The sequence below is a fragment of the Melanostigma gelatinosum genome, assembly GCF_949748355.1.
Source record: "Melanostigma gelatinosum genome assembly, chromosome: 17".
Lineage (NCBI taxonomy): Eukaryota > Metazoa > Chordata > Actinopteri > Perciformes > Zoarcidae > Melanostigma > Melanostigma gelatinosum.
Window position 1 is genome coordinate 1,243,299 of NC_136650.1, and position 19,966 is coordinate 1,263,264.

The window sequence follows — 19,966 nt, forward strand, 5'->3', positions numbered from 1 at the left end:
GTTGCCTTTTCTTCTTCGTTGTGCAGGTCGAGTAGGTGTTGTTGGACGGAAATGTGCCATGTGGCCCATCCTTTTCCGTACAGGATGACCTGATGTTGGACGTTGCTTCTGTTGTCTTTATCCGGTGTCGGTTCTCCCGATGCCGCTCCTTCTGCCGCATCGTCCCTCTGGTCCTTGCTGCCTTCCGCTGCTTGGTCCAGGGTCGATGTCGCTGGCACGTCCTGCTGAGTCGTCGCCGTCTGCGGGCTGCCTCCGTCGCCATCGGGTTCGCTCTGCTGTGCTTACATCTTGGACTTTGTCTTTGTTGTTGTCTTTGGCCCCACGTTGGGCGCCACGTGTTAGATCCTGGGGTACTTCTGGCCCGATACGGGGCTACTTACTGACTCAGCTCTCGATTAAAAGATTGTCGAGCTGGTGTTCTTGCGAGGGAACTCGCCTGGCTCTTCTAACTGCCGTTACTCCCGACGTCTACCCTGCTTCCTCCGGTCTGAGTGCACTCGGTCGAGGGGCTACCCTGACCCCGGGCGCTCCTACCAGTCGCGTCGGTTATGGCAGCTTCCCTCTTCTGGATCTGTGCTCTTGGTAAATGCCAGGTTTAGGTTTTAACGGCTAGGATTACTTCTAAAACCGTAAGGGATTGTTAAGTGGATTCGGTCCCAACCAGATGATCACCATTCCGGCCTTTACTAGACCGAAGCGGGTGGAGTCGATGTGGATTCTTCCCAAGAGGAAAGTTGCGAACTACAGCTAGGGCTAGTATTCTTAGCGGCTGATCTATGGACCATTTGCCCATGCAACAGTAGAATAACCATATGATCTCAAGGACCCAAAAGTCCAATTCGGTTAATCGGATGACTGGCTTGCAGATGCGTTCTGCGTCAGAGGAGTTCTGGAATGCTTCAGTAATACTCACTCCGAAGGTGGTAATTTCTGAAGGTTCAGTGGTTGTGATCTTGGTGGCGTTGGTCATCTTGGCTATTTAGGATAATTTGTTCTTATTTCAGGATGAGGCTCTTGGTTGAGGTTCCGGGTCTGCAATGGCTATGGTGCTCCAGTGGTTCTCCCTTTATAGGTGGGTAGACTCCTCCCTTCTCTGTGGGAGGAGTCTCTCCTTTACTTCTCCTTTTTCCTTCAACTTCCCCTTAAAGCACGAGGCAACAGTAGCTGCTACCCCGCCCTTAATGGCGGCACAGATTATTAGGCCCACGATCACAATTCCAACGATCATCATCAAATAAGGCCAAAGCCAGGAGAACAAACTCCCCATCCAGCCCCTTATAACAGTGAATCCTTCTCCAATCTTCCCTGCAAATTCTTCCACTACGATTGTTGCGGTCCCGACCATGGAGGCTCCTGTTAGTTCGATCCAACTGCACTCGTGTTCTCGTCGGCCGCTCCCGCAACTCAGCCAGTGTTCTTCTGGCTCGTAGCACGTTCTGTTCCCATATAGGCGGTTAGCCCCTACCCATTCAAATCCTTTGTCTTCTTTACCCTCGCAGAGGCTCTTCCTGAAGGCGTGGCCCTCAGCAAGAAAGACTGTAGGGTCCGTTACCGGGGGGATGATTTGGCCGTTCACATTTACTCTGTCTTTCATGCGATGGCCCAGGATTAAGTTGGTGCAGCTGCTGGTTAGCGGCCCGACCGTCTCCATTTCTTGTCTTTATCCTTCATCCACGTTACTTCTTGCACGTGGGTTTCATATTCAGCTCCATAGTGGTTCTGGCAATGGTCTTTCCATCCTGGCACGTCTCACAATGTCCCCCGGCCAGGCTGATGTTGCAGGTCGTGTTTCCTCGGTTGCATTCCATCTTCCAGGGCCGCGGGCCTATATATGGTTCTGGTCGGCTCCAAACCCCAGGCCAGATTTCTCTTTCTTTCGAGTATACTGTGGCCAGGTACTGATACTTCACCCAGTAGTTTGTGGTTTGAGTTAGACATGGCACCACCCATTCTAACACTTCATCCTTCTGTAGGCCCCACCAGGTTGAGCTGTCGTCCCTGGTGTGGGCCTCTTTCCATGCCTGCAGGGTACCTTTGATCATCTGATTCGTTGTCAGGCCCGTGCAGTCATATAGCCACGTTCCCCAAGTCTGGTACCACTCTTGCCAGAGTGTGCATCGCGGGGAGGCTCCGTCGGCTAGATACTCTGTTCCATTCAGAGCATTGAACATTTTGGCAGTCACACAAGTGTCAATTTTTTGGAAATCCCCTCTTGGGGCTGTCATTAAATCCTCGGGTTTCGGCAGCTTTTGTAATACATGTCGGTTGTCCTTGGTCCCAAAAGGCCGTGGCTGGCTCTGGAGTACCCCTGCGTGAAGGCCCCTTTGAAATGCTTCAGCGGGGTTATCCATATCCAGGGCAGGGTTTTGTTGAGCCACTCCTCGTGCTGGGCATTAGGTAGGGGTAGATAGAGGTTTTATGAGCCTAATACTGTGGTTTGTTAACCGGAGTTATTACGAAGTAATTATGACCTTCGCAATAAAAGAACACATTCCAGAAGCACTTATCTAGGAGACGGAGTTTGTTCCTTTTACATTCTCTTGTCCATATCCTGCTCCTATTTCTCCGAAGACTGTCACTCGGCTTGAATTGTGGCGGCGGCTGCCATTCTTGGTCCTCTTGAGCCGTAGGTAGTACTTCCTCTTCTTCCTCCTGCGTAACATTGTCGGCTCGGCTGGTGATGTTGTGCTGCTGGTGGTTGGTGGTGGTGTTACCTAGTGGCCTCGCTTTAACTTTAAACCGCTGGGGTTTATGTCGCGGCGGTGTGGCCTCGCAGGTGAGATTGTAGTGTCCCCAGAACATCCCTTCTGCCGGTAAAATCGTCAAACACGTATCATTGCGGTGGCTCGCTGCGTATGTTACCTCGGATTTCCAGTATCCCTCGTTCCCTTGCTCTGCCCATGAGACACATGCCCATGAACAGTACCAGCCTGGGACACTGTTTAGATCCAATTACACTGTGCCCTTTTTTCTTCTTCTGCTTTCTTCATCATAATCGTAATCTTCATCTCCGCTGCCTGCGTAGATGCGTCATCTATTCTCCATGTCGAATTCTCTATTACCTTCTGGAATTCACCTGCCCAATCTGCTCCTTCACCCGTCCCGTTGATTTTCTGTTCCCAGATAGTCATCCACGCGATGATGGTAGCGGTCAGGTTCGGTGCCGTCCCACCCCCTTCTTGGACTTGACTGGTTACGTTAGACCCAACCTCAAGGTCCAACTGGGGCGAGGTGCTCCTCCATCCAGTGAAGTGGGAGAGAATGACCTTGCCATATTCAACCGTCCAGCATGTCTGGTCGAACCTCTTTGTGGTAGTGTGGGACACCCTTACATGAGCGAGGGCCCATGGGACACTACCGTAGTAGTACAGTATATCCAGAACAATGCACAGTCCTGTTAGTACTGCTACTACTTCAGCCATTAAGCAAATCCATAATCGTTTTCCATTCCGTAGTCGTTCACTTGATTGTTCCAGTCGCTTGCCTTGTCGTTTTAATGATGCGGGGGTTAAGGTTGAGAAGCGCCTAAATTCTTGAACCCTCCCATGTAGAAGTGGGAGATCCATGGTGCGGGACGCTGCAGTGTGATGACCGGTAGGTCCAGGTCCGGAGGCGGAGCGGTACAGCCGGAGCTATGGCTCGGGGGAGAGTCAGGGTCGTACTGAACAATCTTACCCTTCAAGAGCTGGTGATATAGTACCGATGGGTGTCGGCCAATGCTGAAGTCCAGCCCCCTCCACACCCACCTGTAGTAGGTGACTACTAACGAGAAGGGGCGTGGGAGGGGTCCAATGCAATCCCCGTCTTCGTCAGCGCTCAACTCAAGCCATACGTACGCCTCCCTGTCCTTCGGGTGGGCGAGGTTCCAGACTTGAGCGAGGACTGCGTATAATGGCTGGCCGTCCTCCATCTGGAGCTCTGTCACTTTAGCCCACAGATCTGAGCGATTCACCTGCGCGTGCATCCAATTCCGCGATTTGGTAGGAGGTAAATCCCTCATGCGCAAGCCTGGGTTTGGGTTCGGTGGGCCCAGGCTCGGCAGGTGGTAGCTCACTGTACGCAACTGCATGTCTTGATTCTCAATAACACAGCGTTCTCTGTTTTTCACATGGAGCGCTGTGCGGCGCTGCATGATCGGGCTGTTGGTCCAAATCATATTCTCACCCAGCCAAAGATCAACATATTCTTCTTGCAAATAATCAGCATAGTTGGGACCCCACTGTAACTTAAGCGCTTTGCCTTTCACGGTGAAGAAATCGGTATTCAGGATCCAGGGAGACAGGTCAGGACCGGCTGCATCAGCCATGGAGAGGTCGACCTGACCATGGCTCTGTCATACTGGAGATCCCATCCTGTGCGAAAAGTTCTCTGTAAGTCCAACTTCCCTGGTACCCGTAGGTCTGGGGAGCGCTTATATTCGCCATTGGTGCAGAAATAAGCACCGGATCCACAGAAACCTTTTTGGTATGCAAAATCTCTTAGGGGTTTGTCTAAATAGACTTTTTCATTCGGCAATTGCAGATATGGCCTTTTTGGTGGTCAGAGAGACGGAGAGATTGTTTTTATTTTCCGTCCTTCTTTATTTGGTTTGTTGAGCAGCGACATGTCGACAATCAAGTTCCGTTTTCTAGCAATGATTCTTCTTAATCGCTGCTACTGCGATCCTTTCCTCCCCGCTTCAGTTTGAGGAATGACTTCCGTGCCCAAGCGGTTAAACCCTTGCGAGTGGGTCTGGCGGAGGCACCGCCTCATCCGCTCTGGTCAGCTCCACCCCAACGGAGTATACACCGTCGAATGGGACCATCACGGTCCTCAGCGTCACCATGACGCGCATAGTGTGGGCCGGCCAGGTAGGCGTTGCTGCTCTAGCCGCCCAAGAGCCCGGTAGTTGCATAACACCGTCTCTTCGCCACCCCTCGGGGGTGACCGTGAAGATCTTACTTTTCTCCTTTGTCTTGGCCCCGGTATGGTAAAAGGCGTCCAGAGACGTGATGTCATACAGGAGATTCGTGCCTCGTGCGCCAGCCTCTGTGGGCACGGGGGCAAGCTCGTGTATTGGCACGTCTGGATCACAAAACACATCCTCGATTAACAGGCGCCAGGACGTAAGTTCCCAGGGCCCCAGCCAACGCAGGCTCATTGCCATTTCTGAGCGGCAATCGGGTAGGCTTTCTGCGAAGGCGGTGTACCCTGGTGCATCAGGGTCGCGGTATACCCTGAAGGCCGCTGGGATTTGTACGGAAGCGAGGGGCAGGTAGGTAACCTCGGCCTGAGCTGGGCTGTATGGCCAGTTCCTTTGCACCGACTCCTTCCAAGATCCCCTGGGGCCGGCAATCCGGTTTCCGCCTGCCTCTTGTGGGTCACTGTCGAGTGGACGCATAGATGGTGCAGAGGGTACCCCAGACTCCTCGTGAGCCATTTCAACAGGAGCTGCAGCACCGTCATCCTCCCATGAGGCGGGTGCAAGGGGTTTGTATTGGCTGAAGGAACTTTCTCACCTGCCATCCATCGGCGGTCCCAGCCTGCACCAGTAGGCCGCTCTGCTTTCCTGTGACCCGGAGTGTTTTCTTGTTTCCGGGTCCCTGCCATGCAACGGCTAGGGTGGTCGGCAGCAGGCAGACCACACAGTCGTTCTTGATTTCTCTCCACTTATTTTTCTTCTGAGAGAAATCCTCTCTTTGCATATCCTAACTTCTTCAGTTGGTATGCATCGCTTCTGTTCAGCGTTGAGTCGTCCCTCACTTCGTCCCCCTCCATTGCGTCCCCGTTCTCGCTGCTGTCCTTGTCTTCATCTTTTTCGGACCCGGAGGACTCCCCTGACTGAGAGTCCACGGAGGCCTCGGTCCTGTGGGTGCTGATCCGATCTTCGCTGGTATCATCAGCGTAACATGGTTGTTTGGCTATGTATGCCGCTATTTCTTCTTGCTCTTTTTTATTTTCCCTCTAGCGGGAGGTGGCCTTTACTTGAGTCCCGATTGTTACTGCCCCTGCTCCTATTTCTGCGGCCAGAATCTTCACGATTGCGTCGTACTCTTTCGACGGGCTAATTAAGGTGACTATTTTCCCTTTAATGGTTTATATTTGCACGAGCCACCAATGTAGCCACTCTCCCACTTTTTTCTTGGTATTCGAGGGTGCTTCACACCCTACCACTGCCACCATCATTCCTGACTCATGGGTGAGGGGAGCAAGATAACCCCCCTCATTTCTGCACCGTTCTACTTCTTCTCCCACCGTTGCCTTTTCTTCTTCGTTGTGCAGGTCGAGTAGGTGTTGTTGGACGGAAACGTGCCATGTGGCCCATCCTTTTCCGTACAGGATGACCTGATGTTGGACGTTGCTTCTGTTGTGTTTATCCGGTGTCGGTTCTCCCGATGCCGCTCCTTCTGCCGCGTCGTCCCTCTGGTCCTTGCTGCCTTCCGCTGCTTGGTCCTGGGTCGATGTCGCTGGCACGTCCTGCTGAGTCGTCGCCATCTGCGGGCTGCCTCCGTCGCCATCGGGTTCGCTCTGCTGTGCTTACATCTTGGACTTTGTCTTTGTCTTTGTTGTTGTCTTTGGCCCCACGTTGGGCGCCACGTGTTAGATCCTGGGGTACTTCTGGCCCGATACGGGGCTACTTACTGACTCAGCTCTCGATTAAAAGATTGTCGAGCTGGTGTTCTTGCGAGGGAACTCGCCTGGCTTTTCTAACTGCCGTTACTCCCGACGTCTACCCTGCTTCCTCCGGTCTGAGTGCACTCGGTCGAGGGGCTACCCTGACCCCGGGCGCTCCTACCAGTCGCGTCGGTTATGGCACTTTCCCTCTTCTGGATCTGTGCTCTTGGTAAATGCCAGGTTTAGGTTTTAACGGCTAGGATTACTTCTAAAACCGTAAGGGATTGTTAAGTGGATTCGGTCTTCTAGGATAACCTTACAGAACTCAGTTGTTAGACATACAATGGATTTAACTTTTTACTGCCACGAGGAACTTTTTACTACTTGCACAAATAAATGCACTTGAGAAATTTACTTTAAATGCAGATTAGATATTTATTGCAGGTTATATTTAGTTAGTTTGCAAGGGTTAAGCTACAGCTCACATAAAATGTCACTACACTTGATTCGTTACTTTAATTTTCTTCTCTGGTTATACTCATTGGTTTTTAGATGCCGAGACGGCTCGGTTGGAGCTGGATTTCCAAAGGTGCGATGAAAAGGTTATTTTGGAGTTGTTAGGAGCGATGGTCCGGCCGGACCCTCGGACTCCTCCTGCTCTTTGCAGCGGAGTTCGGCCAACAGTCCACAAGGCTCTGTACAAAGTCTTTCTAGGGCGTCGGCGTTCCTCCGTTGTTCAGTTATTAAAGTCGAGCAATGGGGAGAGGAAAATCTCCGTCTCCCAATTCTTTGTCCATGGACAGCGGTCTTCTTTCCGTGAACCGAGATGAAGTCCTCGAATACTTCAGTTGCAATCGTCCGTATCTTCATCTCAGAGCGTCTGGACGGCTCGTGTAGAAATCCCAGTTTGGGGCTTGCAAGCGTCTCCTTTTATCCTTGATTTGGGCTATCTGTTCTCCCCCCACCTATCCTGAACACATGATCTTCACCCCACCTTTTTGTGTGTGCGTTTGTCTCCGGGAAGCACCAGACCTTTCCCTCGCGGGAGTATGAGTCATCTCTTGGAGCAGAATTCCATGTCTCATGACTGTTTTTCCGACCCACACCCAAAAACATCTGTTCCTGACTCACTCGGTCTGCTGACACACCCTATGACACACTTTTTCCACATCTCAGCTCCGGTACACAGAACATTATTATAATCAGTTTTTACATTTGTTAAATCACTCTATGCATTAAACATTTGTTATATAATGATCATAAACCTTATCTTTCGAATACACTTTAACTATTGATTTCTGAGTATATGCTTCGTGCTTTTATATCCTGTCTTTCCCCTGAACGTGTATGCATGTATCCAAGGCGGCTTTCTCTGTGAGCTCAACTCTTCTTGACACTATCAATATCATCTGGTCTTCATGAAAAAGCACTTGATGCAGTCTGTGTGAGTTTAGTCTCAGAGTTAGTAAAACTGTAAGAGTGATGTGTGTGAAGTTTGAAATAAAGAAGTAAAGAGGGTCTGTGTTTGCTCCTTGCCTCAGACGCGTGGTACCAAATATCAATTGTGCACAATTAGTCAAGCTTTTTGGAGTTTATGTTTGATACATCTCAAAATACCTCCACTTCTCTATGTTCCTTTACTGTAACTTTATGCTACTCTATTTTTGAAAGGTGCAGCACAAATATGTAATTATTATTATTATTATAAAAAATAGCAAAATCAACAAAGTTACATGTGAATATGGTTTGGCTGCTGTTTCAGGACCATGGACAGCGCTGCCTGTTGTGTGCATGTGTGGCGCTGTACAGAATACTGAGAGGGAGCAGAAGAGATTAGAAAGACAGAACAAGTTAGTTGGGTTTCTCAGCCTGTTTGCTTTTGGTGGTTGTAGAGAGAGAGAGCGCGAGAGAGAGACCGAGAGAGAGACCGAGAGAGACCGAGAGAGACAGAGAGAGAGACAGAGAGAGAGACAGAGAGATTTTTTTTTCTTTACCATTTACCCAAATAAAGTCCAACAAACATAAACGTGTCTTTGATTGTCTTTAGGCCGTGAGATCTGACTCTCACTGAGCTCCATCTTTGTCCAGTTCTTTGTTCACTTGGTGAACTATTTTCTTTAGTCTGAAGCCTTCCTGCTTTGTGAGACCTCCTCTGTCCTTGCTCCTCATGTGAGCTCTGGCAGAGCTGGAGAGCTTCTCCTTGTCAGAGAGGTAGTCCTCCACTCTGGCTCCTCTCACGTTCTTACTCCTCTTCAGAAACTCCTTTATCTTCTCCGTGCTGCAGCCTCCAGAGCTCCTACAGCTGCCAGCACTGTGTTTAGAAGGCTCACTGTTTACAGCAGCGCCCTCCTCCTGACTGGATTCAGAGTCCTCCTCGCAACCCTGAGTCCTCTTCCATACTGGACTCAGGGTCTTCCTCCGGACTGGACCCACACTCTGCCGCTCCTCCACTTTCTTTAGTTGCCACTTTCTTCGCCTGTGAGCTTCCTCTGCCTCCTCTCTGTCTCCTCTTCAGCTGAGGGGCTTTGAGCTGCTCCTCGTCTGCTTCCATGTCCACCTCCCTACCTGCCTCCACCTGTCCTCCAGTACTCTCCCTCACCTGCTGGACCTCACTTGCCCCGTCCTTCATCACCTCCTGTGTCTCACTTGTTTCCTCCCCCCTAACCTCCTTGGTCTCACTTGTTTCCTCCACCCTCACCTCCTTTAACCCGCTTGTGCCCTCCTCCCGGCTCTTTTGGACCCCATCTGGCCCGTCCTGTCCGTCTTGCTTGTCCCCTCTGCCCTCTTCAGTACCTGTCTGGCTCTGGCTCTGGTTCTGGTTCTGGTCCTAGATGATGTAGTCGAAGTTGTCCACTCTCACGTTGAACACCAGGTTGAGCCTCTTGCTCCTGTTGTTGGGGATCATGAGCAGCTGTCTCCTGTGAGACACCACGTGCTTCAGGACAGCACCCAGAGGACACCTTCCTCACCGTAGACACTATCCTCCCGTGTCTCTATAGTTCTCTGATTATGTCTTCATCTCTGATGAACGGTGGGACGTTAGACACTGTTACCTTCACAGCCGGTGTGCAGAGAGGGGAGGCGGGGAAGAAGTTATCGCCGACCTCGATCCCGTTGTCTGCCACCACTTCCGCGTTTCTGATAGTATCTAGAAATATCACCACAGCATTGTTCATACGTGCAGCGGACTTCATGCTGCTATGTCCAACAAGCTCACCCACAGCCAGGCTGCATTCCTCCACTGACACCGGGAAAGTCGGCGGGATCTTTACGCCGTGTTTTCTTGTTAATTCGGTCATGTCCATTGCGGCGTTTAGCACGCCGACAGCTCCTGCTGCCCGGCGGAAAAAACGACCCAAAAAACACCTAAAAGTACACAAAAAACCCAGTGAACCCTACACACCCCACTACACTACTATATACAACATTACCCAGTGAAGACAAAAGTCGAAAAATCACTATTAATCGCTCTCAAAACCAGCTCCTTCAGCTCCACATCCTTCCACTCAGAGAGAGAGAGAGAGAGAGAGAGAGAGAGAGCTGCAAGCCATGCACAGCTGTTTCTGGTTACCTCCCTCTTATCATTTAATTGAATTGCCCCCTACAGTCAGATATCCTTGTAATCACTGCTATTGTTGTTGACATGTGGCATCTAAAGTCAGATGTAGTATGAACTACTTTCAAAGTAGCGTCACAAACACTATGAGCAGGTGTACGCGGCTGGGAAAGACAAGTAAAGGAATCCGCTTTAGTGCCACAGAGACAAAGAGCAACATGTGCAAATTATGCTAAACAGAGTTACTGATGCTACTGCCTGGAAATGAAACAATGTGTTGGTCTGCCAGCTGTTTACCTGGTACCATGACGTATGAACAAGAAAGCAGGTGCTTAGTCCTTAGGTCAGTGTGTGTGTGTGTGTGTGTGTGTGTGTGTGTGTGTGTGTGTGTGTGTGTCTCCCTCAGGCAGTACCATCCAGCTCTGTTCTCCTGGAGCTTCACACTCTTCCAGCACAGTTTTGGCCAGTCGCCTGTGCTGGAACCCAGGGGAGAGCAGATGTACACACACACACACACACACACACACACACACACACACACACACACACACACACACACACACACACACACACACACACACACACAAACAGCTCTCTCTGTCTGACTGTCTGACTCTCACACACACACACACACACACACACACACAAACAGCTCTCTCTGTCTGACTGTCTGACTCTCTCACACACACACACACACACACACACACACACACACACACACACACACACACAATGAGTTACGATGAAATTGCTTATAATAGCAAACACATTGGAGGGATATCTCGCTACAACACAACAATCACAATGTAGGGCAGTGAGCCAAGGCCATAGGGCCCACAGCACAGTGGTTCAGAGGCCAACCACCTCTGCAGCAATCAGAGGTGAGTAAACTGACCCATGACACATTGAACACAACCTCCAAACAGCAAGGACCACTCCAGTTATCTGGCAATTAGCGTAATGGTTGAACACAGCCTCTTCATCAGTGCTGCACCTGCATCTGACAAACTGAAACTGAAAATATATCTCCGAGAGAATTATCTTACAGATTCTTGACACTGCATCTGTGTTTGTGGACGGTCCAATAAATATATGACAGAATCCAGCAGAAATATGGAAGTTACTATATTAATGCCCTGATTAGTGCCATTCAACCTGAAACAATTCGAACTGCTATTGTTCTTTGTGTTGAGTGTGACTTACCAAACTGGACAGAAAACTTAACATTAAAACGTAAGCTATTAGCAAGTAAGCATTTGTTATGTTATCAGTAAATGTGTTTGATGGGCTACTGCTGCTAAGGTGTCCATACTTGATCAGATGAAACTGAGCAAAATATGGAAACTCGATTCGTCCGCTTGTATGAGTGATCTCATCCTTTCGGTCACGGCCCAAAGCTCGTGAGGGTTGGAACGTGGATCAACTCAAGCTCAGCTCCCACTTTACGGTCCGGTACAAGGCACGCATATCTGCTGGCGCCGCACCACTCCATCACAGTGCTTCCCAGACTGTTAGAGGCAATGACGTGAGTCCCACACCCACACTTGTTGCTGTGGGCATCTGCACACCAAGTTTGACTTCATTAACACATTAATAATGCTGCTGTCAAATCTTCAGGAAAGCAGTGTGTGCTTCAGACTTCGATTGATACACTATGGGCCAGATTCACTGCTGTAAAGTGCCGTTGTCTTTATTTTGTAATCCTCAAACCTGCTTCATGGTCACATGTTTCATGCGTCTACTCACCATCACTGTTGACACACTGCACTTGTGGGATCTGGGTTCCAGGTCCACATTCCTTCTCATTATCAGGGATGCACTCCTCCAGTTTAACCACCAGCCAGTCGTAGCAGCTGGGGTCTTCACACGGTATCGCCTCCACCAGCTGGGGGCAGTTGCCCGTCCCGCCAGTCGGCTCGTTGCCGATCTTCCTCTTCCTCAGTTTGAAGCCTGTCGAGAACAACAGGACTCTAATGAAGTAACTGAACACAAACCAGCCCCACGCTAATCAACCAACCCTCACCCCCCCCCCCCCCCCCCCACACACATTCTCTCTGTGAGCTGCTGAGCAAAAACATGTCAGAATCGAATGTGCAGCCGACAGCATATTAACTTCACTCCGTGGTCACAGTGGGCCTTTGATGAGAACCATAATATTGCATTCAACGTGACAGTCCATTAAGCCTGACGTTGAGAGATATTGCAAGAACAACTTGACATAATGAATGTTTTTATTCTCCTCTCATTACAGTAGCTTTTATCCAAAGTGACTAATGCATGCAGGATCCCATTAACTCAGCTGGGGTTTGTTCTCATGGGTGTATGTCGTTTCCTCTGCTCAAGGTCCTGGGAAGGGGGGATGTTAGCTCCAGCCCAGCCAAGGCCATCCACCCCCTAATCCACACTCCTGCTCCAGCCCGATAAGGCAGCAGGGTCCTGGAGTGGAGGACTCAGGTGGAGATGTCGGGATCCTTTTCCATTTCATTTTGTCTCTCCTTTCCCCTCAAAAACCTTTATTTAAGGTGTGAGAACATGTGTGTCAAGACCCTTTTGATGGAGGTTTTATCTGGGGGGGGGGGGGGGGGGGGGTTTGTTAAGATGGGGGAGATGAGGCTCGGGGTGCAGGGAATTGAATTATATCAGGCAGCACTCAGTTGCTATCTGCAGGGTAGATTATGAATGGCAAGGCTGCAGCTGCTGTCAGAGCTCGATGCTTCATTTTGACCGAAGACAAACATGGAATCACATGTGATGACCCACCGTGTACGTAGCATGTACACGTAGCTCATGTAAGCGAGGGCTGTGCAATTATTCTCAATCCAAGGTGACAGACAAAGTAAGGGATAAAAACAAGACAACTCCAACCACATCAAAAGTGCTGTTTGTTGTTTTTAGATCAAACCACAATTTCAGAATTTCAAAATTGCAAGAGAAGTTGTTAACAGTCATAACTGTATGAGGCGGAATAACTGTTGGTCAATGTTTCACTGGCTGACTGTGTGTCCCATCATCTTGGTTACAATCTATAGTACCCACCATTAATTAATGCTGAACTGATACATTTTTGATTAATAGTTATTTTACATCATCATTTTTAGAGATTGTAATGCTATATTTATGCTGTTTAAACTGTGTATTGTTGCACACATAATACCAATTGATATACTATATAAAGTATTTGTTAACAGTTAATAATTTATAAACATTACTTGCTTTTTTAAAGTTGTAACTGATGATTATAATACTTTGTATGTGGTTAATATTTGGTTACTGGACCATATATCAATGTAATGTTTGTAGATGTTTCACTAATGATGTGTTAAAGGTTTACACATTCATTAATTTGGACTTTATATAGGCAAGGCAAGGCAAGTTTATTTGTATAGCACATTTCAACAACAAGGTAATTCAAAGTGCTTACAAGGTAATTCAAAGTGCTTGTTGTGTTGTGTTGTAGCGAGATATCCCTCCAATGTGTTTGCTATTATAAGCAATTTCATCGTAACTCATTGTGTGTGTGTGTGTGTGTGTGTGTGTGTGTGTGTGTACATCTGCTCTCCCCTGGGTTCCAGCACAGGCGACTGGCCAAAACTGTGCTGGAAGAGTGTGAAGCTCCAGGAGAACAGAGCTGGATGGTACTGCCTGAGGGAGACACACACACACACACACACACACACACACACACACACACACTGACCTAAGGACTAAGCACCTGCTTTCTTGTTCATACGTCATGGTACCAGGTAAACAGCTGGCAGACCAACACATTGTTTCATTTCCAGGCAGTAGCATCAGTAACTCTGTTTAGCATAATTTGCACATGTTGCTCTTTGTCTCTGTGGCACTAAAGCGGATTCCTTTACTTGTCTTTCCCAGCCGCGTACACCTGCTCATAGTGTTTGTGACGCTACTTTGAAAGTAGTTCATACTACATCTGACTTTAGATGCCACATGTCAACAACAATAGCAGTGATTACAAGGATATCTGACTGTAGGGGGCAATTCAATTAAATGATAAGAGGGAGGTGACCAGAAACAGCTGTGCATGGCTTGCAGCTCTCTCTCTCTCTCTCTCTCTCTCTCTCTCTCTCTCTGAGTGGAAGGATGTGGAGCTGAAGGAGCTGGTTTTGAGAGCGATTAATAGTGATTTTTCGACTTTTGTCTTCACTGGGTAATGTTGTATATAGTAGTGTAGTGGGGTGTGTAGGGTTCACTGGGTTTTTTGTGTACTTTTAGGTGTTTTTTGGGTCGTTTTTTCCGCCGGGCAGCAGGAGCTGTCGGCGTGCTAAACGCCGCAATGGACATGACCGAATTAACAAGAAAACACGGCGTAAAGATCCCGCCGACTTTCCCGGTGTCAGTGGAGGAATGCAGCCTGGCTGTGGGTGAGCTTGTTGGACATAGCAGCATGAAGTCCGCTGCACGTATGAACAATGCTGTGGTGATATTTCTAGATACTATCAGAAACGCGGAAGTGGTGGCAGACAACGGGATCGAGGTCGGCGATAACTTCTTCCCCGCCTCCCCTCTCTGCACACCGGCTGTGAAGGTAACAGTGTCTAACGTCCCACCGTTCATCAGAGATGAAGACATAATCAGAGCACTATAGAGACACGGGAGGATAGTGTCTATGGTGAGGAAGGTGTCCTCTGGGTGCTGTCCTGAAGCACGTGGTGTCTCACAGGAGACAGCTGCTCATGATCCCCAACAACAGGAGCAAGAGGCTCAACCTGGTGTTCAACGTGAGAGTGGACAACGTGAGAGTGGACAACTTCGACTACACCATCTAGGACCAGAGAATATATTCATACCATATTTTATCAGCATTATATATCATATATATATTTCTATCACATTACACAAACAAATGAAAAAATAAGACAAATGATATCATTACTAATGATTAGTTGACATGATAAGTTATTTCATTGTCTGTTGACAATATTAACTCAAGTTTAACTCATCATTAATGTACCCTTCATTAATGATTAATGTACCATTCATTAATCATTAATGAAGGGTTAATGGTTAGTACAAAGTGTTACCATGCTCTGCAGTTGAACTTGTCGACTGCAGCTACAAAGCAAGTCGTGTTGGAGTTGATGTGTGTAAACTGAGGAAAGCCGTGTCATCAGAGAGCTTCACTATTGATGATGACATCACTGCGCAGAGTAAACAGAGAGAGTGAACTGAGGCATCCATGGGGAGCCCTGTAGTTCACAGCCCTCTTTTAGAAAGAGCTGAGTGCATGTTCGCTTGTTGTGGTCTGTCTGATGAAAAGAATAATACCAACTCATCAAAACAAGTAGTTTATCAAAGCTAACATTTTAAGCGAGATATGTTGATGAACAGTGTTAGAAGTAAAGTAAATAAAAAGCACTCAGCAGCAGAATTTTGCTGTTTCAAGACAAGATGCAGTATTCTGGAGATGGTGTCACTTGTGCTGCGATTTCTTATATAAGCAAATGAATACTGATCTAGTTCCTCCATCATAATCCTGACATGGATTATATATTATATTATTCCATATAATTATAATAGATTTCATCCAGTGCTCTGGCACCATGTATGTATCTACAGAGAGCTAAAAGAGACGATGGCAGGCGAGTTCCTCAGCAGATGTCTTTAAAAAAAAAGATAATCCTACCATTGCTCTGTCAACGTGTACAGTTCCATTGCTCTGTCAATGTGTACAGTTCCGTGGCTCTGTTAATGTGTACAATTCCGTTGCTCTGTTAATGTGTACAGTTCCGTTGCTCTGTTAAAGTGTACAATTCCGTTGCTCTGTTAATGTGTACAGTTCCGTTGCTCTGTTAAAGTGTACAGTTCCGTTGCTCTGTTAATGTGTACAGTTCCGTTGCTATGTTAATGTGGGCAGTTCCATTGCTCTATTAATGTGTCCAGTTCCGTTGCTCTGTTAATGTGGACAGTACCGTTGCTCTGTTAATGTGTACAGTTCCATTGCTCTGTTGATGTGTACAGTTCCGTTGCTCTGATGAAGTGTACAGTTCCGTTGCTCTGATGAACTGTACAGTTCCATTGCTCTGTTAAAGTGTACAATTCCGTTGCTCTGTTAAAGTGTACAGTTCCGTTGCTCTGTTAATGTGTACAGTTCCGTTGCTCTGTTAAAGTGTACAATTTCGTTGCTCTGTTAATGTGTACAGTTCCGTTGCTCTGTTAAAGTGTACAGTTCCGTTGCTCTGTTAACGTGTACAGTTCCATTGCTCTGTTAAAGTGTACAGTTCCGTTGCTCTGTTAAAGTGTACAGTTCCGTTGCTCTGTTAATGGGTACAGTTCCGTGGCTCTGTTAATGTGTACAATTCCGTTGCTCTGTTAATGTGTACAGTTCCGTTGCTCTGTTAAAGTGTACAGTTCCGTTGCTCTGATGAAGTGTACAGTTCCGTTGCTCTGTTAACGTGTACAGTTCCATTGCTCTGTTAATGTGTACAGTTCCGTGGCTCTGTTAATGTGTACAATTCCGTTGCTCTGTTAATGTGGGCAGTTCCGTTGCTCTGTTAAAGTGTACAGTTCCGTTGCTCTGTTAATGTGTACAGTTCCGTTGCTCTGTTAATGTGTACAGTTCCGTTGCTCTGTTAATGTGTACAGTTCAATTGCTCTGTTAATGTGTACCGTTCCGCTGCTCTGTTAATGTGGACCGTTCCGTTGCTCTGTTAATGTGTACAGTTCGATTGCTCTGTTAACGTGTACAGTTCCGTTGCTCTGTTAAAGTGTACAGTTCCGTTGCTCTGTTAATGTGTACAGTTCCGTTGCTCTGTTAATGTGTACAGTTCCATTGCTCTGTTAATGTGTACAGTTCCGTTGCTCTGTTAATGTGGGCAGTTCCATTGCTCTGTTAACGTGTACAGTTCCGTTGCTCTGTTAATGTGGACAGTTCCGTTGCTCTGTTAATATGTACAATTGCATTGCTCTGTTAATGTGTACAGTACCGTTGCTCTGTTAATGTGTACAGTTCCATTGCTCTGTTGATGTGTACAGTTCCGTTGCTCTGATGAAGTGTACAGTTCCGTTGCTCTGATGAACTGTACAGTTCCATTGCTCTGTTAAAGTGTACAATTCCGTTGCTCTGTTAAAGTGTACAGTTCCGTTGCTCTGTTAATGTGTACAGTTCCGTTGCTCTGTTAAAGTGTACAATTTCGTTGCTCTGTTAATGTGTACAGTTCCGTTGCTCTGTTAAAGTGTACAGTTCCGTTGCTCTGTTAACGTGTACAGTTCCATTGCTCTGTTAAAGTGTACAGTTCCGTTGCTCTGTTAAAGTGTACAGTTCCGTTGCTCTGTTAATGGGTACAGTTCCGTGGCTCTGTTAATGTGTACAATTCCGTTGCTCTGTTAATGTGTACAGTTCCGTTGCTCTGTTAAAGTGTACAGTTCCGTTGCTCTGATGAAGTGTACAGTTCCGTTGCTCTGTTAACGTGTACAGTTCCATTGCTCTGTTAATGTGTACAGTTCCGTGGCTCTGTTAATGTGTACAATTCCGTTGCTCTGTTAATGTGGGCAGTTCCGTTGCTCTGTTAAAGTGTACAGTTCCGTTGCTCTGTTAATGTGTACAGTTCCGTTGCTCTGTTAATGTGTACAGTTCCGTTGCTCTGTTAATGTGTACAGTTCAATTGCTCTGTTAATGTGTACCGTTCCGCTGCTCTGTTAATGTGGACCGTTCCGTTGCTCTGTTAATGTGTACAGTTCGATTGCTCTGTTAACGTGTACAGTTCCGTTGCTCTGTTAAAGTGTACAGTTCCGTTGCTCTGTTAATGTGTACAGTTCCGTTGCTCTGTTAATGTGTACAGTTCCATTGCTCTGTTAATGTGTACAGTTCCGTTGCTCTGTTAATGTGGGCAGTTCCATTGCTCTGTTAACGTGTACAGTTCCGTTGCTCTGTTAATGTGGACAGTTCCGTTGCTCTGTTAATATGTACAATTGCATTGCTCTGTTAATGTGTACAGTTCCATTGCTCTGTTAAAGTGTACAGTTCCGTTGCTCTGTTCATGTGTACAGTTCCGTTGCTCTGTTAAAGTGGACAGTTCCGTTGCTCTGTTAACGTGTACAGTTCAATTGCTCTGTTAATGTGTACAGTTCCGTTGCTCTGTTAATGTGGGCAGTTCCGTTGCTCTGTTAATGTGGGTAGATCCATTGCTCTGTTAATGTGTACAGTTCCGTTGCTCTGTTAATGTGGACAGTTCCGTTGCTCTGTTAATGTGGACAGTTCCGTTGCTTTGTTAATGTGTACAGTTCCATTGCTTTGTTAATGTGTACAGTTCCATTGCTCTGTTAATGTGTACAGTTCCGTTGCTCTGTTAATGTGGGCAGTTCCATTGCTCTGTTAATGTGGGCAGTTCCATTGCTGTATTAATGTGTCCAGTTCCGTTGCTCTGTTAATGTGGACAGTTCCGTTGCTCTGTTAATGTGTACAGTTTCGTTGCTCTGTTAATGTGGGCAGTTCCATTGCTCTGTTGATGTGTACAGTTCCCTTGCTCTGTTAACGTGTACAGTTTCCTTGCTCTGTTAACGTGTACAGTTCCGTTGCTCTGTTAACGTGTACAGTTCCGTTGCTCTGTTAACGTGTACAGTTCCATTGCTCTGTTAATGTGTACAGTTCCATTGCTCTGTTAATGTGGGAAGTTCCATTGCTCTGTTAATGTGGGCAGTTCCATTGCTCTGTTAATGTGTACAGTTCCGTTGCTCTGTTAATGTAGGCAGTTCCGTTGCTCTGTTAATGTGGGCAGTTCCGTTGCTCTGTTAATGTGTACAGTTCTGTTGCTCTGTTAATGTGTACAGTTCCGTTGCTCTGTTGATGTGGACAGTTTTAAGTTTCAAACTACAGTCAAAGAGCATTCAGTTCCTTTGCCTTCCTCTTGGAATCCATGTTGGTAATGTCTCTAAATGAGTTGCTTTGTGTTAGATTTGATATTGATTGTCAGAAAACTGCACTGTTGGTTTTGCACATAAATGTATGCACACTTGTTAGTAGAGATATTTGCGATACTCGTAGCAGTATCGGGACAACTTTACTGGTTAGGTTAAGTAACTGTATAGAACTTACTTATATATTGATTTTTGCTTGTCTGTACATGTTTTTTGTGCTGCTCAAATGCTAAATGTCCCTCATGGGATCAACATACACCTGGTCTTTGCTCATCTTCTTATCAATTAAACTACATTTAGTGAGCTGTGACGAATTCAAATTCACAGTTAGTGAGTTTGCCAAAATACAAGATGAAATTGTTGTCAGTTAAAGGTGATTTCCTGGAGAAATAACCACCATCGTCACTGTGATGAGTGAGAAGAGACAGAGTGAGATGTATTCTTTAGGTTCAAAAAGAAGAAGGTCATCTTTCTCTTTGTAAGAGCCATTTTGTGTTCTTAACAGTTTTTGTATTTTATGTTTATTGCAAAAGTATGTATGTTATGCCCTTTAGAATGTTTACTATATAATAGAGTTAAAAGATTGGTCATGTTGTAAAATGTGCTTCAAAAGTGTGCTTTTGCCCTGTGAAGATAAAGGCTCCTCTGTTCTGTCCTGCTATTGGGTCATCTTTAGTTGACTCTTTAAGTGAGTTTTCAGTGCAAGTTAGGCTTTGATGGAGCAGGATGTGGAGCAACAATTTTTCTGACCGCAGATTATAGACTTTTTAGTTATAGCCAGTTTAAGTCAATGTTTTAGTACTCCAGTTATTACATAAGGATTTTGTCAATTTTTTACATGGAATAAAACTACTTTCAACTACGAGCTACCAGCCTCATCTTTGGACAGGTGGCAAGAAATGTTTAGCCTGCAAGAGCACATAAGTTGGACATGGTAGT

At 46.9% G+C, this 19,966-nt stretch overlaps 1 protein-coding gene across 1 annotated transcript in view; it reads right to left on the reverse strand.

Moving 5' to 3' along the window:
* thsd7aa (thrombospondin, type I, domain containing 7Aa) overlaps positions 1 to 19,966 on the reverse strand; it is a gene marked incomplete at both ends in the record, with an annotated part of 241,311 nt that overhangs the window by 114,751 nt on the left and 106,594 nt on the right. The window contains one exon of the mRNA XM_079288528.1: positions 11,897 to 12,100. Within this exon, the coding sequence (XP_079144654.1) occupies positions 11,897 to 12,100 (204 nt within the window). The remainder of the gene's footprint in view (positions 1 to 11,896; positions 12,101 to 19,966) is intronic.